General features: G+C 46.4%; 1 protein-coding gene across 3 annotated transcripts in view; it reads right to left on the bottom strand.

The window, feature by feature from the left end:
* The window catches only part of GPC2 (glypican 2), a 61,878-nt gene that overhangs the window by 29,891 nt on the left and 6,013 nt on the right, over positions 1–25,974 (bottom strand). For 2 of the 3 annotated variants that reach the window (XM_068274055.1, XM_068274052.1), the window contains exons 1-4: positions 18,518–18,600; positions 7,968–8,135; positions 6,988–7,146; positions 1,393–1,706 (exon numbers count right to left, since the gene is read on the bottom strand). In XM_068274055.1, coding sequence (XP_068130156.1) covers positions 1,393–1,706; positions 6,988–7,146; positions 7,968–8,115 — 621 coding nt within the window. In that variant the 5' untranslated portion in view covers positions 8,116–8,135; positions 18,518–18,600. Of the gene's footprint in view, positions 1–1,392; positions 1,707–6,987; positions 7,147–7,967; positions 8,136–18,517; positions 18,601–25,974 lie in introns of those variants that run through there. The other variant, XM_068274053.1, reaches the window with a different exon arrangement.

Below are 25,974 nucleotides of genomic sequence, written 5' to 3'. Positions count from 1 at the left end.
ACAAGGTTCTGACAAGACAGAAGCTGTCACTTCCATGCCTAGAAATGAACTCTTTCAGGCAGCAAAATAAACATAAAAGCATAGTAAGTTACATGTGTGTGTGTGGAGTAAACCCGACTCAGATAGAACCTACACACTGCATAAAGACAATGGGCTTGATTCACAAAGTGGTGCTAACTGTTAGCACGCTTGTGAAAGCCCCTTATCACGCCTAAACTTACTTTGCGCGCGCTAATTAGTGCTCACGCGCTAAGTTTCACGTTTGCGCGCAAAGTTTAGCGCTGCCCGGTGCGCGCGGTGGCGCACCTGATGCGCCTATAACGGCGCATTGGGTGCGCCCAAAACGTTGCATGGGTGCGACGTTTAGGGTGCACCCAATGCGCTGTTTTCATGCACAGCGGGCTTTGCGCACGCAAAGTTTTGCGCACAATACTTTGCGCGCGATCTGATTTGGCTTGGTGCGTGCTAACTACTTAGCACCCTAGTTAGCACGCCCAAAGCCTTTAGGCGTACTAACTAGGTTGGGCACCAGTTAGTGAATTAGGCCCAATGTCTTTGCTGGGAACCAAACGATGGCAAGGTGAAAGTGCTATACTCTCAGCCACCAAATCACATAGAAATACCAAAATCTGTCAGCTCCTTGTGTGGACTCCTATGCGGGGCTATGTCTGACATTGACCTTTTCCGGTATAGGTCCAATGTGAACACAGTCTGACGCAGGAAAAACTGTCGCTAAGGGGCTCTGTTGCTGGATAAAATCCAGCACGGCCTCTGCCCCTTCAGGTCAAAGCATCAGACACTTTGATTGCCGTTGGCCCCATCCACCACCACTGCACCACGTAATTTCAATTATATGCAGGCACATTTGGGCTAGCTGCTAGGGGCACCGTAGTCAGATCTTGTCCGTACAGCCTCACCCTATTTGGATCAAGGCGTCAAGCTTTGATCCCCTCTAGCACCAGGCTGCACCACGTAACAGCGTTATTATGCTGTCGCGCATGCAATAGGGGTAAAGCTACAGCACACAAACAGGCGCTGGCCTTGCCCCCATCATCTGCTAAATCGCTCCTTCTTCATTAGCATTTTCATGCTTCTCACCATATGATTGGAGATGTGAGCTGGCAACACAAGTCACCTGCATCAGAATGTCAGACAGGATACAGTAAAAATTCAGTGGAAAGCTTTATGTAACTATTTTGCTGCTGGATTTAATATTCTACCACATATACACTTTACATTGTAAACAGAAGTACTGCCTGCTGAAGGATCATACTTTTTGTCTGGACACAGGATAAATTATAAACAACTAAATAAACATCTCAATAAAAAAAAAGATCGTTCATCCAATCAAAACGTCAGTAATGGATTTCTGTACCGTCAGGGATTACAAACCTGGATTCGAAGTTTTCTAGGGGTGTCCCCAAAGGGTCGGAGTTCCTCTGCTCTGCGGGCCGCGCACTCCATGTAGTCAGCGCTCAGCTCGTAATGAGGCAGCAGCAGGCGGAGGGTACGTTCCAGCAGTCCAGCCCAGAATTCCGAGAGAGCGGCGGACAATCTGGTTGTCCCTCCCCCCATGTAATAAGCGCGCAGCTCTGAGAAAAGGGTGCTGAAGAGCACGGCATTCTGGGAGTACAGGCGTCCGTAAGAAAGCACAAACATGGTGGAGAGCGAGTGCTCCGAGGAGTCAAGGAGAGCCAGGAAAAACTCTGCATGAAAGAGAAAACAAACAAAAATATTATAAATGTATAACACACACATATATGTCATTTATGTATGAAAGAGCATCAGAGTGGGTTGATTTAATGGGGAGGTTGGGGTCAGGAGTGAGGAAGAGGTTAAGTAGGGGTCAGACATAAAGAAGGGATTATTGCTAAGGTGGGGGGGGGGGAGGAGTTGGGGTCAGGCATGGAGAAGGGGTTTAAGATAAAGGCAGCGGTTGGGGTCATGAAGAAGTGATTATTGCTAAGTGGGGAGGGGGGTCAAGTGTTAGGTCAAGCAAGAGGAGGGATTTAAAGATAAGGGGGAAGGTTGGGGTCAGGCATAAGCAAGTGGTTAAAGATAAGGTGGAAGGTTGGGGTCAGGCATAAGCAAGGGGTTAAAGATAAGGGCGAAGGTTGGGGTCAGGCATAAGCAAGGGGTTAAAGATAAAGAGGAAGGTTGGGGTCAGGCATAAGGAAGGGGTTAAAGATAAGGGGGAAGGTTGAGGTCAGGCATAAGGAAGGGGTTAAAGATAAGGGGGAAGGTTGGGGTCAGGCATAAAGAAATTCAACACCCAAAGAGCAGTAAGAAAAATCATGGATTTGTTTTTGGGGGATAAGGAAGATTTTTTTGTGACCGACAACCCTCAGGTCCATCAAATAAATGCAGAGTACTACCGCAGCTTCCTGTACTAATTAAAGGAGGCCTCAGAAGAAAAAAAGCAAGGGAAACTGTGGAAATGCGTCTACTTTTTGCAGGACAGCAAAATGGAAATGTGTCCGCAACACTTGAACAGTATACAAAAGGAGTGTGCAAGGGCTCAAGACACACATATGCTAGCCTAGCAAATCACCCAGCAAAGCCCCCCAGCCCAGGAAAGCACCCAGCAAATTGCCCAGCTCAGCAAAGCCCCCAGCCCAGCACCCAGCAAATCGCCCAGCAAAGCTTACAGCCATCCTCAGCCCAGTACCCAGCAAAGACCCCAGCCCAGCAAAGCCCCCAGAAGGCACCCAAAATAGCCCCCAGCCCAGCAATGCACCCAGCCCAGCAGCCAGCAAATCGTCCAGCAAAGCTTACAGCCATCCTCAGCCCAGTACCCAGCAAAGACCCCAGCCCCCAGCCCAGCAAAGCCCACAGAAGGCACCCAAAATAGCCCCCAGCCCAGCAATGCACCCAGCCCAGCAGCCAGCAAATCGTCCAGCAAAGCCCCCAGCCCTCCCCAGCCCAGAAAAGCACGCAGAAAAGCTTCCAGCCAACACCCAGCTAAGCCTCCAACCCAGCACCAAGCCCTCCCCAGCCAGCACCGAGCAATGGCCCCAGCCCTCCCCTGCCAGCACCCAGCAATGCCCCCAGCCCTCCCCAGCCAGCACCCAGCAATGCCCCCAGCCCTTCCCAGCCAGCACCCAGCAATGCCCCCAGCCCTCCCCAGCCAGTACCCAGCAAAGACCCCAGCCCAGCAGCCAGCAAATCGTCCAGCAAAGCCCCCAGCCCTCCCCAGCACAGCTAAGCCTCCTGCCGAGCACCAAGCCCTCCCCCCCAGCCAGCACCCAGCAATGCCCCCAACCCTCCCCAGCCAGCACCCAGCAAAGCCCCCAGCCAGCACCCAGCCCTCCCCAGGCAGCACTAGCTACCTATTACTGATATATTTTTGGGCATATGCTACTTCATTCTGTTTTCTGGGAAACATGGCTACTCAATTTATATATACAGGGCCCACTTGGCTACTTAATTATTTTATCTTGATACGCCTAGCTACTTAATTTGTTAATTCTGAGGTAACTGGCTACTATTTTGCATAATTTATCGTAATTATGTGAAGATCAATCATAATTAAATGAAAATTGGTCATAATTATGCATTTGAGACAATTATGATTTTGCTATTATGATCATATAAAATTATGCAAAATTTACCATTACAATCATCATTAATAATACATTATGGGAGGAAGGAGGGACCCAGCGGCTCCTGATTTCATTGTCCATTTTGTATGTTATTACTAGACCTTGGATCTTTTCACTCCTGACTGATTCCGGAATATTATGGTTATTATGTGCTTTTTGGCTTGGCTGATCCCTGTTCTAAGTATGAACTTTGTTACTTAAAGATAGAGTGACCAGATTTTTGTAGGCTCAACCTGGGACGGGGTGAATTGGGGGGGGGGGGGGGGGGAATTTGGTGTCTGCAGCGCGCGCAAAAAATGGGCGTGGTCATGACATTCTATGGGCGGAGCTAACAGAATGATGCAACAGCGAGGCATAAGAAAGCAGTGTTTACGCCGTGATGTGGTCAACTGTGGATTCACATCATAGGTGTGCAGAAACTGTGTGATGCTATTTAATAGTATGCCATAACCGCAAAGCAGGAAACACAGCCAACTATGACCATTAAATAATAAACGCAATGGGCAACATTTCAGCACAAAATAATCGCATTGCGGGCAAACATGTCAGCATAAAATAAACGCAATGGGGGCAAACATGTCAGTACAAAATAAACGCACTGCGGGCAAATATGTCAGTACAAAATAAACGCACTGCGGGCAAACATGTCAGTACAAAATAAACGCACTGCGGGCAAACATGTCAGTACAAGATAAACGCACTGCGGGCAAACATGTCAGTACAAGATAAACGCACTGCGGGCAAACATGTCAGTACAAGATAAACGCACTGCGGGCAAACATGTCAGTACAAGATAAACGCACTGCGGGCAAACATGTCAGTACAAGATAAACGCACTGCGGGCAAACATGTCAGTACAAGATAAACGCACTGCGGGCAAACATGTCAGTACAAGATAAACGCACTGCGGGCAAACATGTCAGTACAAGATAAACGCACTGCGGGCAAACATGTCAGTACAAGATAAACGCACTGCGGGCAAACATGTCAGTACAAGATAAACGCACTGCGGGCAAACATGTCAGTACAAGATAAACGCACTGCGGGCAAACATGTCAGTACAAGATAAACGCAATGGGGGCAAACATGTCAGTACAAGATAAACGCACTGCGGGCAAACATGTCAGTACAAGATAAACGCAATGGGGGCAAACATGTCAGTACAAGATAAACGCACTGCGGGCAAACATGTCAGTACAAGATAAACGCACTGCGGGCAAACATGTCAGTACAAGATAAACGCACTGCGGGCAAACATGTCAGTACAAGATAAACGCACTGCGGGCAAACATGTCAGTACAAGATAAACGCACTGCGGGCAAACATGTCAGTACAAGATAAAGCACTGCGGGCAAACATGTCAGTACAAGATAAACGCACTGCGGGCAAACATGTCAGTACAAGATAAACGCACTGCGGGCAAACATGTCAGTACAAGATAAACGCACTGCGGGCAAACATGTCAGTACAAGATAAACGCACTGCGGGCAAACATGTCAGTACAAGATAAACGCACTGCGGGCAAACATGTCAGTACAAGATAAAGCACTGCGGGCAAACATGTCAGTACAAGATAAACGCACTGCGGGCAAACATGTCAGTACAAGATAAACGCACTGCGGGCAAACATGTCAGTACAAGATAAACGCACTGCGGGCAAACATGTCAGTACAAGATAAACGCACTGCGGGCATACATGTCAGTACAAGATAAACGCACTGCGGGCAAACATGTCAGTACAAGATAAACGCACTGCGGGCAAACATGTCAGTACAAGATAAACGCACTGCGGGCAAACATGTCAGTACAAGATAAACGCACTGCGGGCAAACATGTCAGTACAACATAAACGCACTGCGGGCAAACATGTCAGTACAAGATAAACGCACTGCGGGCAAACATGTCAGTACAAGATAAACGCAATGGGGGCAAACATGTCAGTACAAGATAAACGCACTGCGGGCAAACATGTCAGTACAAGATAAACGCACTGCGGGCAAACATGTCAGTACAAGATAAACGCAATGGGGGCAAACATGTCAGTACAAGATAAACGCACTGCGGGCAAACATGTCAGTACAAGATAAACGCACTGCAGGCAAACATGTCAGTACAAGATAAACGCACTGCGGGCAAACATGTCAGTACAAAATACACGCAATGCGGCCAAACATGTCAGTACAAGAACGCACTGCGGGCAAACATGTCAGTACAAAATACACGCAATGCGGCCAAACACTTCACCTGCAAGAAAAGGCATTTACTCACCTGGCAGAAGACGTCCCCTCACGCAGCCGGCCTCTGGTGCCTCAGGTGCAGCTCCCCCTGGCCTGGACGATCTTCAATCTCCTGCTCAGCCTCTCACAGGCAGAGCAGGGCTACGGCAAGATGGCGTCCGGAGGCGGAGCCCTGTACTGGAGACAAATAGTCTCCAATACAGGGCTCCGCCTCCGGACGCCATCTTCCCGTAGCCCTGCTCTGGCTGTGCCTGCCGGAGAACATTGCAGGCTGGAGCGGGGCTGCGGGGAATGAACTAGCGCAGCGTCGCTGCGGCTAGTTCATTGTACGGTGGCCAGAGTCCCGAGGCCGGGACGTCCCGCTGCTAAAAGCGGGACGTTTCCCGGGACCTCATGCAGCCTGGGACAGCGCCCCCCGAAGGCGGGACGCGTCCCGGGTAAAGCGGGACGTATGGTCACCGTATTAAAGAGGAACTCCAGTAAAAATAATGTAATTAAAAAAATGCTTCATTTTTACAATAATTATGTATAAATGATTTAGTCAGTGTTTGCCCATAGTAAAATCTTTTAAATCCCTGATTTACATTCTGACGTTTATCACAAGGTGACATTTTTATTGCTGGCAGGTGATGTAGCTGCTGCCTGCTTTTTTGGCAGTTGGAAACAGCTGTAAACAGCTATTTCCCACAATGCAACAAGGTTCACAGACAGGAAACTGCCAGGACCATGGTCCTTACAGTTTCCTGAGGGAGGACCATGATCCATTTCTGAAAAGGAATAGATTTCTCATGGGAAAGGGGGCATCAGCTACTGATTGGGATGAAGTTCAATTCTTGGTCACGGTTTCTCTTTAAAGGAATCAACAGGGAAAAAAAAAATCAGCTTTACTCACCTGGGGCTTTCTCCAGGCCCTTGCAGCCAACTGTCTCAGGCCGACCGTTCCGCTCTCTGCCGCCGTCCAGGGCTCCCCGCACGGTGCAGAGGCCAACCAGGAGGTCGTCCTTACTGCGCCTGCTGTCAATCAGGCAACGTTGTCCACAGCTTACTGCGCAGGTGTGGGGCAATTTTTTTGTGTGCTGATTGTAGGGGGGGGGGGCAGCTTCATGGAGCCGAGTAGAAAAATACTTGCTTTCGTGATGCACACTCACCTTGAAACTTCTTTCTTAACCCAGTTAACACCCCCATAGGGTAACTGACGCTCTCATTGACGATGCGGGCCAGATCTCTGATGCTTTGCTCACTCAGTCTCTCCTCTGTGTCACTGGGGCAGCAGGTGTACTCCTGGGGGCAGATACGAAGGTGCTCTCCTGGGAGGAAACAGGAAATACGTCACACTTCATTCACAAAGTCACATCTCAAAAAAGTTCTGCAGTCATTCACTCTTTAACCACAAATTTAATTAGAGGCTTGCAAGTGTCCCAGGGCCGATTTAGCTAAAAACAGCAACTATGAGGCTGGGAGCACACTAGGCAGTGCGTTTTTTTATTTTTCTGTTTCGTGTTTGCATTTCCCATGCATTTTTGATGTGTTTTGCGTTTGTGTTTTTATTATTTTCAATAATCAATGAAGTCAAATAGAGCAGCATTTTAAAGTGAACCAGAGGTGAGAGGGATATGAATCTGCCATATTTATTTCCTTTTAAGCAATACCAGATGCTTGGCTATCCTGCCTTTAAAGGGACTCAGAGCTCAAAAATTAAAAAAGATTTTATACATACCTGGGGCTTCCTTGGTTCCTGCGGACAGCGGCGGGGAGTGATCGGAGCACATGGGGCTGGAGGAAGCCCCAGGTATGTATACAAGTTTTTAATTTTTGAGCTCTGGTACACTTTAATACATTTAGCCATAGACCCTGGACAAGCATGCAGATCAGATGTTTGACTGAAGTCTGACTGGATTATCTACATGCTTGTTTCTGGTGGGATTCAGACACTACTGCAGCAAATAGATAAGCAGGGCTGCCAGGCAACTGGCATTGTTGAAAAGGAAATAAATATGGCAGCCTCCATATCCCTCTTACTCCAGGTAATCTGTGAGTGCCCACGTCACACATTGCTGGTTGGACCAGAGGGAAGACATCATTATGATTGATTTATGAGGGAAGAATGACATCCGCCATGCACACCTACCAGATATGGGCGTTCTGACACCGGGGATGCCTCCCAGGCCCCTGTCCATCAGTTCCTGGGTAGCACCTGCACAGCTACGGATTTCACTGACGCTGGTGGCCATTCCAGGCACGGCCGCCAGGAGGAGGAGCAGCCAGGGGCCACACATGATGGCCGAGACACAGGGACCTGCAGACAAGGCAAAAGGAAACACAGTGGAAGTCAGTGGAAGAAGACAAAGAATAGCAATCAGGTTGAATCTCGGAACTTAAAGGACAACTGTAGTGAGAGGAATGTGGTGGCTGCCATATTTATTTCCTTTTAACCCCCTCCATACCGCCTAACGCCTATTGGCGTCAGGAGGGTGGCAGCCTCATTACCAATAATGGCGTCAAGTCCTGGGGGCGGGGTTTTGCAGGGGATCGCACGCGCCAATGCGCACACATCTTAGCTTGAATGATGGAGCTACGCTCCTTCATCAGTCTACCAGCAGCGATCGCTGCCAGAAGACTGTTAGACGGTGAAACCGCCCACTATTTGCACTGTACAGCGCTGCGATCTAAGGCAGCGCTGTACTGAGGACAGCCGTGTCACTCGCCTATCCCCTGGAGAGCGATCGGCTCTCATAAGCTAATACCTATGACAGACGTACGCTGTCATTGGCTGGCTGGGGAAGGAGGGTGGGTGGAAAAATAAAAAATAGGGAAATGTATTTTAAGAAAATATATATAAATAAAAAACAAACACTGCACAAGCGATCAGAGCCCACCAACAGAAATCTCTGTTGGTGGGCAGAAAAGGTGGGAGGATTAATTAGTGTGCTGCACGGAATGGCTCTGCAGTGAGCTATTAAAGCTGCAAAGCACTGAATTGTAAAAAAATAGCCAGGTCACTAGGGGGGTCTAAGCCTATGGTCCTGAAGTGGTTAAGCAATACCAGTTGCCTGGCTGTCCTCCTGAGCCTCTGCCTCTAATACTTTTAGCCATAGCCCCTGAATAAGCATGCAGCAGATCAGGCATTACTGACATTATTGTCAGATGTGACAAGATTAGCTGCATGCTTGTTTCTGGTGTGATTCAGACACTACTGCAGCCAAATAACTCAGAAGGGCTGCCAAGCAACTGGTATTGTTTAAAAGGAAATAAATGTGGCAGGCTTCATATTCTTCTCGCTTCAGTTGTCCTTTAAATCTTTTGAGACCTAATGATCAATCATATTGCGACTGATGATGATGACCAAACTAAGGAACAGGAAACATAACTAACCAGACATACTCAGAGAGTCAAAAGACCAGCTGTGTGGGCAACAGATTATGTGATGTAGTTCATTTGCATAGCATTGCTTTGTGTCATAATTGAATATTAGCACACTTGAGGTGGCCATACATTTATAGATTTGCAGCAGATTTGACCATCAGATAGATTTCTGTCAGATTCCTGTCAAGTCCAATCTGACAGGAATCTTTCTGATGTGTGCCACACACTAGGAACAGATTTTCAATAGATTTCACAATGAAATCTATTGGAAATCGATCTAAATGCATTATTGGACCATTAGATCTAATGCAACTCTATGGGCCATCGCAGCAGATTGACCTAGATCTTCCATCCTGTCAGATAGATCAAATCCATCCAAATCAGCCACAAATTGATCGATCTGGGAATTTGATAGAACTGATTTCTGATCGATTCTATAGAATCGATCGATCAATCAATGGCTGAAATCGACCAGTGTATGAGCTCCTTTAAAGGGTATTTGAGGTGAAGATAATGGCTATGTTTATGTACTTCCCTGGGGCTTCCTCCAGCCTCATGAGTTGCATGGGCTCTCCTGCCGTCCTCTCCGTCCTCTTCCAATCCCCCTCGGTAATCTGGCCAGTCTGCGCATGCGTGGCATGGCTGCGCGCTCCCATGCCTGTGAGCGTTCTGCGCCTGTGCAGTTCCACCTGCTCTTAGGCCCCACTGCGGCCACTATGGCTATTGTTGCAACTTTGTACTGAACTGTCAGATGCCATCGCGCAGAACGCAATATATACGAAAAGCAAGTGCTCACTCCCAGCCAGCAATCCGACAATTTATATGGTCTACAAAGCAGTAGAGTGTTGTACCGTGTTAGCCATCAGTAAAAGCAAGGAGTTTTGAATCAGGATGATACAAAGTCCATTGAAGGCTTTTTATAAGCCGAAAGCTCACTGTTTATTCATCTCTGAGTTAGCCAATAAATCAGTGGTCCTCAAACTGAGGCCCACGGGCCGAATGCCCCCTCCCCCACACACACAAAATGTATTACTTATAGATGTGCACAGTTACATCTTTAAATATTGGTGGTCCGCATATAGAATAGCAGTGCTGGCACCACCCATCCACATAGAAGCCAGAAAGCAGTAATTCGCTGGTTTCCAATCTAATTCCACATCAGGTGACACTGCTGTCCAATTGGACTGCAGATTGTCACCTGGGGATGCTTCACTGTCTGCCCCGCAAAGACTTCTACATCATTTTATGTATACTCCGGCCACCCAGCAGTCTGAAGTATGCTGACCCGGCCCTCGACCCAAAATGTTTGGGGACCCACGGCAATAAATGGTATCATCCTGATTCAAAACTCTATGGTCAACAAACAGCCTGTCAGCCAGTCAAGTGTAATGGTATACACCCGTATCTGCAGTACCAAATCAAGCAGGAATTGCGCACTGTAAGTTCAGCCAAATTCAGGTGAGAGGGTCCGGTCAGACAATCATAGACTGTCACCAGCAGGGGGCACCGTATGCAGGTATACCTCTCACGGTGCCTCTCACATTGGGTGGCAATGAGAGGGTATACCTGCATGCGGTGCCCCCTGCTCGTGATAGTCTATGATTATGTCCGACCGAACCCTTTCACTTGAATGTTGCTGAACTTCTGCAATTCCTGCTAGATTTGGTACTGCAGACACGGGTGTATACCCTTACACTTGACTGGCTGACAGTCTGTTTGTAGACCATATAAAATGGCAGATTGCTGGCTGGGAGTGAGCATTTGCTTCTCGTATGTATTTCATTAAAGGGACACTTAGGTCTGATGAATAAAATTAGTTTTACTCACCTGGGGCTTCTACCACCTGCCGCCATCCTATGCAGTTTCAATCGGATCCTCCTGTCCCCCGCAGCTACTTTCGCTTTCAGCGTCAGGCCTGGACACGCGTCTGCCTCTTCGCGTTCCTGGCCGCAATAGCGGCATAGAGGGTGCTCTTGCGGCCAGGAACGCGAAAAAGCAGGCGCGTGGCCAGGCCTGTCGCTGAAAGTGAAAGTAGCTGCTGGCGGGGACAGGAGCATCCCATCGAAACTGCGAGGGCACGGAACAGCTGCAGGGGGCTAGTAGAAGCCCCAGGTGAGAAAACCGGCGTTTGTGCAATCATGCAGAACGTCACAGCTACCCATATATAATACTACAGGTAGCCAAGCCCATTTAATGCCTTTTCTGTCTGCAATCCTTTCATCGATATGCATTGACCCCTCTTCCATGTCCAGCCACCCCCCTGGGCTGCAGCCGCCCCAGTCCTGGGCCCATGTGGCCTATCCACAGAGGTGGCCCTGCAGGCGCTAAAGCAGCATTCTGTAGACAGCAAATGCAGTCAACACACCATAACCTAACAATATCACATGTGGCATCGGCGGCGTATAAATTAGCAACAAGAGTACAAAACATACAGAGCCAGGCGGGGAAGTAAATGACAGGCATGCGCATATCTCACTGTACTATATATAGACAGCAGAGCACAGAGCTTGCGTTCATTATACATTTATAGACTCTAAAGTGCTACAGACAGGAGAAAGCTGTGGCCAGACAGATATAGCTACACGGATGAATACATACGACACACGCTCTGGGTTTATCCATAAAGCAGGCCTGAACTCAGAACATCCTCTCTGCTCTAAGAGATAAGCAACAGCATAATAAATTTTAAAGGAAAAACATTTCTTTGTTACAGCTGATACAAAGCCTGCAATAAATCTGCAGTGTGTCTACTTCCTGCTTTCATGGAAGCACAGATGAATCTCGGGTTCAAAATAAGATATTAACCTGAAGAGTGGGGAGCCTTAGGATCTTGTTGAGGCTTCCCCCGATGGCCCTATGCCCCCCCATCACTGAGCACGGCCCCCCTCCATGACAGAGCCGCGCTCCTCCACTGTTATGAGCACTGATACCCCCTTTCCTATGCAAAATCTTTACCTTTTCTTGAATAGTTCATCCGGGGGGGGGGGGGGGGGGGGGCAGGGGTGGACGACAATAGCAGTCTGTGTGAGTGATATTGTGGTGAAACCCCTCCCACAGTGTGATGTCATGACCATGGCTCTGACAGTTTCCTGTCTGTGAACCTTGTTGCATTGTGGGAAATAACAGCTGTTCCCAACTGCCAAGCAAGCAGTATCTCCCTCTGTGCATAGAATTCTCAGTATCGAACATTCCGTACAGATCACCTGGCAGAACCAAGGATGTCACCACCAGTGATACATTTCAGAATGTAAATCAGGGAGAGGGAAGATCTTACAATGGGCAAACACTGACTAAATAATTTATAAACGAGTATTGTAAACAATAAGCAATTTTATTTATTACATATGTCTGCTGCCTGTGGTTTTGTGGGTCTGGCTGATGGCTGTATATATACAGGGTGATACCTGTTAGAGATTTAACAACATAGTAACCTTAAACTGCAGTATTGTAAAACAACCACAAGATGTCACTCTTTGTAAAACATGAGGGTAATCTTTATGGGATTGTCATTGACTGTTTTCGTGGTGTGTGTGTGTGTGTGTGTGTGTGTGTGTGTGTGGTGTGGTGTGTGGTGTGTGTGTGTGTGTGGTGTTGTGTGTGTGTGTGTGTGTGTGTGGTGTGTGTGTGTGTGTGTGGTGTGGTGTGTGTGTGTGTGTGGTGTGTGTGTGTGGTGTGTGTGGTGTGTGTGTGTGTGTGTGTGTGTGGTGTGTGTGTGTGTGTGTGTGTATGGTGTCTGTGTGTGTGTGTGTGTGTGTGGTGTGTGTGTGTGTGTGTGTGGTGTGTGTGTGGTGTGTGTGTGTGTGTGTGTGTGTGTGTGGTGTGTGTGTGGTGTGTGTGTATGGTGTCTGTGTGTGTGTGTGTGTGTGTGTGTGTGTACACACAGTGTGTGTGTGTGTGTGTGTGTGTGTGTGTGTGTGTGTGTGTGTACAGTGTGTGTGTGTGTGTGTGTGTGTACAGTGTGTGTGCGTGTGTGTGTGTGTATGGTGTCTGTGTGTGCGTGTGTGTGTGTGTATGGTGTCTGTGTGTGTGTGTGTGTGTGTGTGTGTGGTGTGTTGTGTGTGTGTGTGTGTGTGTGTGGTGTGTGTGTGGTGTGTGAGTGTGTGTGTGTGTGAGTGTGTGTGTGAGTGTGTGTGTGTGTGTGTGGTGTGTGTGTGTGGTGTGTGTGGTGTGTGAGTGTGTGTGTGTGTGTGTGTGGTGTGTGGTGTGTGTGTGTGTGTGTGTGTGGTGTGTGTGTGTGTGGTGTGTGGTGTGTGTGTGTGTGTGGTGTGTGTGGTGTGTGTGGTGTGTGTGGTGTGTGTGTGTGTGTGTGTGTGTGTGTGCGCACGAAGCAGATGAAGGAGGGGGCACAAAAATCAGATTTCGCTCAGGGCGCTGTGAAACCAAAGACCGGCCCTGCCTGATGGTAGTGTATGATATACGTCTGAATGGTTTTCTTCATGAAGAGTTCTAACTTGTTATACTTGAAGCCTATCTGCCTGTACAGAACACTAAGGTCCAATAATACCTAAACATGACTATCTGTTAAGGACCCTTCATGCATCCAATTTTGATTGGCCAATTTTACCACCTCCATGTAGTAAGAGGACCTACAGCTCTCATCTTACATGGAAGTGGTTAAATTGGCCAGCCATTGGCCAATCAAAATTGAATGTGTGTATCCGGCTTTAAAGTGTACCCGAGCCTAAGCTCGATACTAATTAAAATACCTAAGAAGAGGCAAGCCCCTGAATCCTAACAAGGCATCCCACAGCATCCTCTGGTTCCCTGTTGCTGAGCGGGCTGACCGAGGCCATGCTCCTTTTCAAGCAAGTGCGCGGCCATGCTGTTCCCGCACAAGTATGGCCACGCCTACGCAGTAAGCTGGAGCCGCTCAAGCACCAGCAGCTCCATGCTCGTGTGGCTGCAGCATGGCTGTGCTCCTGTCAGCATAGGAACCCCGATCAGCAGGAGGGTCCCAGCGAGCGGCAGAGGAGTGGAGGACTCGGAGGGAAGCCTCATTAGTATCCAGAGGCTTCCCTCTCCTTAGGTAAGTACAGTATATGTTTAGGAACAACACCTTGAGATGTGATAAAAGGGAACACAATATCTCACACAAGGTCCTACAGGACTGAGCCTAATATGTATCGTAAAGGGGCATAATAAAACCTTAAAGAGAAACCGTGACCAAGAATTGAACTTCGGCCCAATCAGAAGCTGATACCCCCTTTTACATGAGAAATCTATTCCTTTTCACAAACAGACCATCAGGGGGCGCTGTATGGCAGATATTGTGGTGAAACCCCTCCCACAGGAAACTGGGAGGACCATGGTACTCCTGGCAGTTTCCTGTCTGTGAACCTTGTTGCATTGTGGGAAATAGCTGTTTACAGCTGTTTCCAACTGCCAAAAAAAGCATGCAGCAGCTACATCACCTGCCAGCAGTAAAAATGTCACCATGTAATAAATGTCAGAATGTAAATCAGAGATTTAAAAGATTTTACAATGGGCAAACACTGACTAAATCATTTATACATAATTATTTATACATAATTATTATTATACATAAGTATCTATTTACCCTCTACAATCGATGGTCTATATCCAGGAATGCACTCAAATAAAGTGCAATGTGAGCTTGGTATAATACAATGAGGAGGGTACTATGGGGGAAGGGGGGGGGGGGTCTATCCACTCATGCCATTAAAAGACCACTATCGCGAAAAAAGTAGGCAGTTAAAATCTGACAGAACTGACAGGCTTTGGGCCAGTCCATCTCTTCATGGGGGATTCTCAGGATTTGCTTTGTTTTCAACGGCATTTACTGAACAGCAGTTGCAAAGTCTAAATGACAAAATAGTGTGCAAGTGAGTAGGGAGGCCGGCTGGTATCTACTATTTTGGCAGTTAAACTGCTGTTCAGGAAATGCTGTTGAAAACAAAGAAAGCCCTGAGAATCCTCTATGAGAAAATTGATTTGCCCAAAACCTATTGGTTCTGTCAGATTTTAACTGCCTACTTTTTTCGCGATAGTGGTGATTTAATCAAACTGTAGCGGTCACTGAGTGGGAATATTGTTATCCTCCCATATATACTATCAGAAGTACTTGTGTGTGGGGTTGGGAGAGAAAATTGATAAAGTGCTGAGCCAACAGTGCTGCGTGAATGGGGGTAAGTCAGTGAAACTCCCCAAACTGTTAGGCCTGCTCCCCACACCCTGCTGCTGAAGTGTGCAAGCTCATATAGACCAAAAGACTGAGGGACTAATCAAGACATGGAGTGCTCAACCTATACAGTGCAAACAGAACCCACTCAACAGGTTTCACCCATACAGGCTTTGTCAGGAGTCTACATAGACTGCACAACAAAGTGTTACATAAACAACAGCTCCTAACTAGATCAAAAAAACATAATGCTCAAGTCAAAGCTCAGTATATGTTTCTGATCCCGAGCTGCTGAAGATGTCCACAGTATTTAACGAGACACTGAAGCGAAAAAACATGATATAGTGAATTGGTTGTGTACTATGAATAATTACTAGAAGATTAGCAGCAAAGAAAATATTCTCATACGTTTATTTTCAGGTATATAGTGTTTTTTCTAACATTGCATCATTCTATAATATGTGCAGATTACACAACACTCAGCATTCAAAATGAGTCTTTCAGAGCAGTCTGTGAAGTAATGACCTCTCCTCTGGCAGAGAAAAAGTAAATAGTTAACTAACAGTTGAGATAATAAAAGTCAGAAAACAGCCCACTCCAAGACTTTGAAAGTCGTAGAGCTTAATGGCTTGTTTGCATAGAGATAACAACTGGAGTTTCTTAACTCTTCCTGTACTGGAAACAATTAGACTGATGTATCTGATCTTAATGTTTTATTTCTTAGCTGTACTACACATACAAATCATAATATCATAGTTTTTTTTCCGCTTTAGTGTCTCTTTAAATACAGTAATAACAATATACTTTATAACTACTGTATATACAAAAGTGACACATACATACATACATATGCAGCGGTGACACTCCTACAGATACACACATAGGTGATACACACTCAAACAGATGTATATGAAGTGGTGATAAAGATATAGATATACTGTATAGTAGATATACACAGATGATATAAACTCACCCTACAAATAAAGACAAAGGAATATATGTGGTTGAAATATACAAATATAAGCATGTAGTGACGTGACACACATATACATAAATAAAAAAGGTGATATATGTATAAATACATACTGAGGTGATACACCTATAGCTGTATACAGAGGGGATAACTGTATCCACATATAAAGTGGTGATACACATACAGATATATACAAATATTATATATGTATACATATGGTGGTGTAACACCTATAGGAATATACAGGTGTGATACACCTATAGTATATACAGTGGAGATACACCTATAGACATGTACAGACATATACAGTTGACATGCCTTTATGTATACGCAAAGGTGTTACACCTATAGGTATACTTATAGGTAAATACAGAGGTGATATGTGTATAGATATATACAGAGGTGTTAATAGACATATACACAGATGATACACCTATACAAGCAAAGGTATACACAGATACACAAATACAAAGGTACAGAGATGTGACAAATCTATAGGCATATACAGAGATGCAATACCACAATGTATATTTACATATCCACACATACAGCTACAGACACAAGTATATATAGAGGTTATATACGTGTGTGTGTGTGTGTACAGTGTATGGTGTGTGTGTCTGTGCGTACAGCGTGTGTGTGTGTATGTGGGAGTGTGTGTGTGTGTGTACAGCGTGTGTGTGTGTACAGCGTGTGTGTGTGTGTACAGTGTGTGTGTTTGTGTGTACAGTGTGTGTATGTGTGTACAGTGTATGGTGTGTGTGTGTATGTGTGTACAGTGTATGGTGTGTGTGTGTATGTGTGTACAGTGTACGGTGTGTGTGTGTACAGTGTGTACATGTGTGTGTACAGTGTGTGTGTTTACAGTGTGTGTGTGTGTGTAAAGTGTGTGTGTACAGTGTGTGTGTGTGTGTATGTGTGTGTACAGTGTACTGTTTGTGTGTGTACGTGTGTGTGTGTGTGTGTGTGTGTGTGTGTACAGTGTGTGTGTGTGTGTGTGTGTGTATGTGTGTGTGTGTACAGTGTACTGTGTGTGTGTCTGTGTGTAAGTGTGTGTGTGTGTGTTTACAGTGTGTGTGTGTGTGTGTGTGTGTGTGTGTTTACAGTGTGTGTGCGTGCATGTGTGCGTGTGTAAGTAATATATATAGAGGTAATATACATATACATAGGCAGCACGGTGGCGTAGTGGTTAGCTCTCTCGCCTTGCAGCGCTGGGTCCCCAGGTTCGAATCCCAGCCAGGGCAAGGAGTTTGTATGTTCTCCCCGTGTCTGCGTGTGTTTCCTCTGGGCACTCCAGTTTGCTCCCACATCCCAAAAACATGCGTTAATTGGCTTCCCCCTAAATTGGCCCTAGAATATGATACATGCACTACACGATAAATACATAGACATATGACTATGGGAGGGATTAGATTGTGAGCCCCTCTGAGGGACAGTTAGTGACAAGACACTATACTCTGTACAGTGCTGCGTAATATGTTGGCACTATATACATTACTTAAATAAAAAAAAAAAAAAAAAATATATATATATATACACACACACACACACACACACACACACACACACACACACACGTGCTGATATACTTACAGCTATATATATATATATATATATATATATATATATATATATATATATATATATAGATACAGAGTTAATATACATACAGATGTATATACATTAGGGTAATATACATACAGATATATACATACATTACATAGATGATATCTATACAGAGGTGATATACATACAAATATACACTAACAGAGGTGATCTACACACAGCCATGTACAGTACATACATTACATGGGTGATATAAATACAGATGTGATACACATGGATACATACATACATTACAGAGGTGATATATATGCAGAGGTGATATACACACATTACATAGATGATGTAGATTTCATAGGTGATATACAGAACATAGGTGATCATACACATGCATACACACAGAGGTACTATACACACAATGTTGATAATATACATACAGGCATATACACATAGAGGTGATATACATACAGACCCATACATAATACACAAGCATGCATGCATACATACATAAGTGATATATATGCAGAGGCGATATACACACAGTCACATTTCAGAGGTGATTTACATACATACACACATACATAGGTAGTGATGATATACAGCCATACATACATAGATACAGAGGTGAAGCTATACATACAGGGCAGCAGCTGGAGCGGAGCCGGTCGCTGGATCAGCTGCAGGACAAAGGAGAGGAGCTCGGCAGCCCCGCGGTCCTAGTGCCGCCGGCTCAGTGCTTTCTTCAGCGTGGATACAGGGCGTGTGCGGGGGCGAGAGAGAGGCAGATCTCTGACTACACACATTATTCCCCCTGCCTCTGACTAATATGCTATCATATCATCCTCCAACACAAAGACTGAGAGCAGAGGGGACTGCTAATGAGAACATAGGTGCATGGGGAGTAGGCAGACACATGGAGAGACTGTATGTAGACAGACAGGATGGATAGATGGATGGAATAGATAGATAGATAGATAGATAGATAGATAGATAGATAGATAGATAGATAGATAGATAGATAGATAGATAGATAGATAGATAGATAGATCGATCTGTAGGTAGGCATATGAATAATAGTGGCCATTGATGGTACAATTTTGCAGCAAATCGATTGTTTCCGATCGCTGTGGTAACTGATCAGAAATATTCATCCCAATTAATGGCTTAATTCATGCAAGCCAATTCGATGAGGTTAATGAAATCGTTCTGTTTTAAGCCCCATCTACACCATAACATTTTTTGTCCAATTCAATTCCATTCTATTCATTGATTCAAATCGATTCAATCTGACATGTCCGATGGGGATGTCAGATTAAATCGAATCAATGAATCGAATCGGACAAAAAATGTTATGGTGTAGATGAGCTTAACAGATTGATCCCATCAATCTGATTGGATTGGTAAATAGGAGTTTGGCCCTTAATGGACATGAATTGTTGTTTCCACATGATTATCACAGCAATCTGAAACAATCGAACAGCCACGGAATTGTACCGTTAATGGGCAACTTAAAGGGCATCTGTAACAAACAAAAACAGCTTCCGGGGGATACTTACCTCAGGAGGGGGAAGCCTCTGGATTCTAATGAGGCCTCCCCTGTCCTCCTAAGCCTCGGGGATCCAGCGCTGGCTTCCCCGAAAATACAGCGGACAAGGATATTGACTGTGGCGCAGTAGTGCCTGCGATATTTACCCACCGTGATCCTGCGGAGGCGCGGCAGGTCTTCTCTACTGCGCAGGCGTGAGCCTAATACATATACCCTCATGACATACATATTAAAAAAGTTAATTTCCTAAGATAACTATTTATGTATTTTTTTTAAAAGGTCACTTTTTTTTTTTTTTTTTTTTTTTTTTATAAAAGTGTTTTATTTTGGTAAATATAGGAGGGGATGTAAGGGGCTAATTAATGGGGTATTTTATGTATTTTTATTAACTGTGATGTATGTAGGTGTAATTTTACTATTTGGCCACTAGATGTCTCCCCCATTGCATTCCTCCTGTGTACTGTGAACAAATCTCCTGTGCTGTTTTTACAGCGCTCACTCCAAGGCTCCCCATTCGTCTATTAACAGAATCCTCCTGATTCTTAGCCTTGGAGGGCTATTTGAAGATGCTTCTGCTCTCAGCTATACTTAGTATAGCTGAGAGCAATGTCTCCTGACGCTGCACTGCCGGCTCCCGCTGTCCCTCCCCACCTATCATCCCCATCCATGGGTGCACTAGATGCAAGCATAGGTGGGGATGATAGGTGTGGGGGGTGGGGAGGACAGCGGGAGCCGGGGGTGCAGGAGACGGGGCTCTTAGCTACTGTATACTAAGTATAACTGAGAGCTACGCGGCCGGCAGAGCTCTTCAATCAAGGTCGCAAGGTTAAAGGATATTGGCGTGGGACCATCTCCGAGGATGTTGGCGGATGAACTTTTTTTTTTAAAAAAAGGTATTTTTTGTTAAGAACATTAAAGGACTTTTTTCATTTTATATCTTTTCGTTTTATTTATTTTGAACTCTTTGTGGAAATGGGTAAGGGGTACACTCATTTCTCCTGGGGAGGGGGCTGGCTTCTGGGGGTTCCCTTCTTAAAGGGGACTCCCAGATGCCTTCACAAACCCCACCAGGCAGTCATCGATCCCCACTTCCTCCTGGGGCACCGGAGGTTGGGAAGAGCCCCTTGTCCATGGATTAGACAAGGGCTCTGGGGGAGAGGGGGAGGTTTGGCCTCTCCTTCAAAGCCCCCCCCCCCATATCATGGACCATGCGGCCGGGGCTCCGCATTCTGGATATCCCAGCCTGCATTGGGGACAAGGGGTTAAAGAGGCTCGGGAGGGGGGACCCCCTACATCATTTTTTTTTTTCATTTCCCACACTCTGAACATATATGGAAAAAAAACAAATACATTTATATTATACAAAACTGCATTTCCTTAGTTATGAGTCCATTTGGAATTACGACTCGTAATTCAGAATTACGAGTTGAATTCGAATGCAATTATGGGTGCATTCGAAATCACCATTCGTGATCACAAATGACGATTATGAGGTCGAAAATGCAGAATTCGGTCGTAATTATGACCAATTCGTAATTACAAGGTTGTAATAAGCATCCCTGACGATAGATAGAAAGTCAGATAGACAGAAGAGAACAGAATGACATTTCCCCTCCTCCTCCTCCCCGGTGGTCCCATCTGTCACTGTCCCCCTGGGGGGGCGGGGTTGATGTGTGAATTGCAGTTTAGCAGACATTAGGGGCAGTAGCAGGTGCCCAGCTGCACACGCGCTGCCAGTCACATCTGATTAATGACCTCTGGCTGCCGTCTCTCTTGTGCACTTCAAGCCTCACTGCTGTGAGCGAAGCGTCTCTGCGCTGGAAGGGAAGAATCTTCATCACTGCCGATTGGGAATATAACTAGCCTGGCGGTTTAAATCCGGCACGGGCCACTTCTTAGAGCACGAGTGCCGGATCAGAGTAATGAGCCATCTCCTGATCACGCAGAGGTGGTGAGATCAATGCAGGAATGACCCTCCTCCACTTGCCTAGAGAAGCCGTGTATGGCCTGGTGTATGCAAGCCAGGTGCCAGATTGGTAAAAAAAAGGCCAGTCTGTGTGCTGATTCCCCCGGAGGCATTCCATGAGCGTTACACAAGCAGAAGCGCTTTACCACACACACAGACACTCTCCACATGGGGAAAACATGCTCCTTTCTCTTTATCTAATTGTGCGACCTCGACTAAAGTACACCTGTAACAAAAAAACAGTCCCTATGGGATACTTAGCTGGGGAGGGCAGGGCCGGAGCTACCATAGGAAAAAATGGGCAATTGCCCCAGGGCCCCAGAGTCTGTAGGGGCCCCCAAGGTGTCCCTCCCCCATCTTAACTGTTGCTCCCCAGGGACTCTGCAGAGTCTTTGGCAGAGTAGCGTCTCATCTGTGCTGGGGGGCAGGTGGGACACTACACTGACATAGACACTGCAGAGGTCCTAGGGAGCACAGTTAAGTTGGGAGGTGATTGGGGGAGGGTCAGCAGCTAGCTCAGGGGCCCAGGAGGGAAGTTTGTCTGCAAAAAAGGGCCCCTAATGACGCTTTTTGGTCGGGGGTGTCTGTTGGGGGGCCCCCAGGCTAATTTTGCCCTAGGGCCCAATTGTTACTTGAACCGGCCCTATGGGAGGGGGAAGCCTCTTGATTCTAATGCAGCTTCCCCCGTCCTTTGTAGCCTCAGTGATTCCCCCCACAAGCAGCAATTATTTACCTTCAGGGCACCAGCACAGGTGCAGTAGTGGCTTTCTGATGGGCTCCGGTGGAAATAGAGCCTGATCAGGTCCACTCGGCTGCGCAGGGTATTTCCGCCGGAGCTTCGAGCAGAGAGCCACTACTGTGCCTGCGCTGGATTGTGGTAGGTAAATATTTACCTCTCTAACATTTGGGGCTTCCAGTGCCGGTTCGCCGGGATGGAGGAGGACAGAGGCTCTTACCCCCCAGGTAAGTATCCCCAGGGGAGTTTTTATTTTCTTACAGATTTTCTTTAAAGCCCAATGAAACTGAGAACCATCTAATCATGCCCCCTCCCCCCCCCTCCCCCCAAAAAAGCGCTAGTGATTTGAAAAGCTCTTGCTAACGCAATGCTATAGGGCAGGGCCGGGCCGAGGCATAGGCTGGAGAGGCTCCAGCCTCAGGGCGCAGTGTAGGAGGGGGCGCACAATTAATTCAGCTGTCATTCCTAATTGTGTTTGAAGCAGAAAGAAATAAGAAAAGGGGATACATAGCAGTGACTGCAGGCCACATAACTAGATATTAAGGTGTTGGGGAGGTTGTGGGCCCTGTAGCACCTCTTAGTCTAATAGTAATCAGTGTGTGACAGATGGGGTGGCAGGGAAGGGGGGGCGCACTTTGGTGTCACAGCCTTGGGTGCTGGAGGACCTTGTCCCAGCTCTGCTATAGGGGATTTAACCACTTGATGACTGAGGTTTTTTCCCCTTGTGGACCAGAGCAATTTTCACCTGTCAGTGCTCCTCCCTTTCTTTCGCCAATAACTTAATTACTACTAATCACAGCGTAATGATCTATATCTTGTTTTTCTCGCCACCAATTAGGCTTTCTTTGGGAGGTACAGTATGCCAAGAATTATTTTATCTTAAATGCATTTTAACATAAATAATAAGAAAAAAAATGAAAAAATTCATTATTTTTCAGATTTTGCCCATTATAGTGTTAAAATAAAACGATCTACTGTGGATAAAAGCCACACATTTTATTTGCCCATTTGTCCCGGTTATTGCAACGTTTAAAAAATTTCCCTAGTACAATGTATGGCGCCAATATTTTATTTGGAAATAAAGGTGCATCTTTTCAGTTTTGCGTCCATCACTAATTACAAGCCCATAAATTAAAAATTAATAGTTATATACCGCCTTGACATACATTTTTAAAAAGTTCAGTCCCTAAGGTAACTACTTATATATATATTTTTTATGTAAATGTTTTTCCCCCTTTATATATATATTAAAAAAAAAAAGTTTGGGTACTATGGGAGGGTGTGGGAGTGTGGGAGGGAAATAGTTTATTATAAAAGTCAGTGTGGGGATTTTTATTAAACAAAAATGAATTTTGGTGTAATATACTATTTGGCCACAAGATGTCCTCAGTCATTATTTCCAATTCACCTACGTAAGCGCGTGAATCGGAAGTAATGCGTAGCAGTGTAACAACATGAAGATACAATGAATACCGGTGTCTAGACCCCGGTATTCATTGAAACGGGACTTACATTTATGAATGGGACCGCTCCCCTTCATTAACTTCCCCTCTAAGCGGCGGTAACGGCGGTGCGCGCGCGCAGGCGAACGGGAGCGAGCGTCGGCGGCATGCCGCTGTAGACTTATATTCACGGCCCTGGTGCATCCTGTTAAGTTTGTAGGGCCATGAATATACTGCACCACATGCAACAAGGTAAAAAAAATCACATCCAGATCATACCCAGAGCATTTCATTAGCAAGTGCTTTTCAAATCACAAGTGCTTACAAAAGGCTTAGAAAAGTGCTGGTAGGGGGTTTTAGGCCTAAGGCTCGGTCCACACTACATGCAGTTGCATAACGCAATCCGCGGTCCGGGCTCAGGATTTCAAAAAACGGAACGTAGGGATAAAAAAACAGATCTGTGCTGCATTTTTGTAGCATGTTTCCACTCCATTCAGTGGCCGTGGGTGGGAGGGCCGCTCTGCTGGAGGGGGTAGCAGGCAGGAAGGGGGGCAGCGGGCACAACCCCCCCTGGGTGCCCCCTTCCCCGCTCCTCCTCTGGCTAGTTTCTTTTAAAATCAATACAGCAGCGAGCGGGGAACTCACTTCCTTGTTCCACCTCTCACCGCGTCACTTCCTGCAATACTGCCCAATGAAGTACAGAGGGCGGCATTGCAGGAAGTGACGTGGCGAGTGGTGGAAAGCAAGGAAGTGAGTGGGTTCCCCGCTTGACACTCGCTACCCGATTGATTTTAAAATAAACTAGCTGGAGAGGGAGCGGGGAAGGGGGGTCCCAGGTGAGGGAGGATGCCCCTCCCCGTTGCTGTGCCCACTGTTCACCTACCTGCCTGCTACCCCCTCCAGCATGGCGGCCCCCTCCCCATCCACAGACAGGGCTGGGACACTGGATATGGATCGGTTTCTGTGTCCAAAGCTGTCTGTGTAGAGAGAGATCCATTTTTGCATTGCCTTTCACTACCCCTCCGTGTATCCGGGGTCCGTGAAAACCCTGCAAATCCGGACCCTCCGTTCAGTTTTTAAAAGCAGATCCCCCGGATCGCCCACGGATCAGTTTTTGAAGTGGGTGAAGACGGCTGCTATTTTTAACATTTGTAACCGTGGCTCCGGTTTTGGTACGGGCCCCAAATGAGACATGGATACAAAAGCTATTTGGAGGGGCACCTGATGTCGCTATATTGGAAGGTGTTCAGGGGAAGCCATGTTGACTTTTCCCCAGGACAATACTTAATATAGAAACAGCCCTGTGAATGTTTTTCATGTTTAAACAATATAACTACAGAATGTCATTTATTACCAATAGATTTCATTAAAAAAACGTTAGGTCTACTTTAAATTTTTTGAAAAAATAAAGCTTTAAAGAGAATCTCATGTGAGGAAACTCACTTAGGGCCAGGGCACACCAAAAACCGCTAGTGTATCCGCAAACGCTAGCGGTTTTTGAAGCGGTTTTCCAGAGTAATTTTAGACGTTTGAAACGATTTTCTAACCATTCCTAGTATTTTTTGGAGCGTTTTGGTGTAGCATTTTTATATTTTGTTACAGTAAAGCTGTAACTGAACAGATTCTGTAACAAAACCGCTTGAAAAATTGCTCTGATCTAGTGTTTTTCAGAGCGGTTTTCCCCTTTCCTATACTTTACATAGAGGCAGAAACGCCTCAGAAATCAGCAAAAATGCTGCAGGACCCGCGTTTGCGTTTGGGGACAAAACGAACCGCTCTGGTCTGCACCATCCCATTGCAATACATTAGCTAAGTGTTTTTAAAAACGCTCAGAACCGCTCTTGGTGTGCACCAGCCCTTAAAGGAGTCATCAAGCAAACCCCCCCCCCCCTTTACTTTCCTGGGGCTTCCTTCAGCCCCTCACAGCTGACATGTCCCACGCCGCAGCTCTGCGCTCAGCCGCCGGCCCGCGGTCCCCTGCCGGGGACTGTGCACACACAAGTCCGGGCTTGCGCATTCAGGAAGGCTACCCGAGGAGTAACGAAAAACTAGCAGTAGCAAGGTAAACAGCGGGCTGGGCGGAGAAACAGGAAGGCTCTATGGCATCCAAAGCCAGCCTACCCTCATAGTAGGCAAGTATCAAACCTCAAGTTGAATTTCCTCATTTCAAGTAAACCTGTGAGGTCCGTTTGGAGAAAAAAACAATACCTCAGGAGAGGGAAGCCTCTGAATCCTAAATAGGCTTCTCCCGTCCTGGTACTTCAGCCTGTTCCAGCGCTGAGACCCCTACCCTGTGCACTAACACCGTCCCGCTCTGACTTCAGCAGAAATAACCGAGCCCGATCGGGGCTGTGCTACCATGCAGACTGCTTGCACCTTAGCAGTACCGCGGACCCAATCCAGCCCA

The sequence above is a fragment of the Hyperolius riggenbachi genome, chromosome 3 (genome assembly GCF_040937935.1).
Source record: "Hyperolius riggenbachi isolate aHypRig1 chromosome 3, aHypRig1.pri, whole genome shotgun sequence".
NCBI classification, from domain to species: Eukaryota; Metazoa; Chordata; class Amphibia; order Anura; family Hyperoliidae; genus Hyperolius; species Hyperolius riggenbachi.
This window is presented reverse-complemented; position numbering and strand designations above follow the sequence as displayed.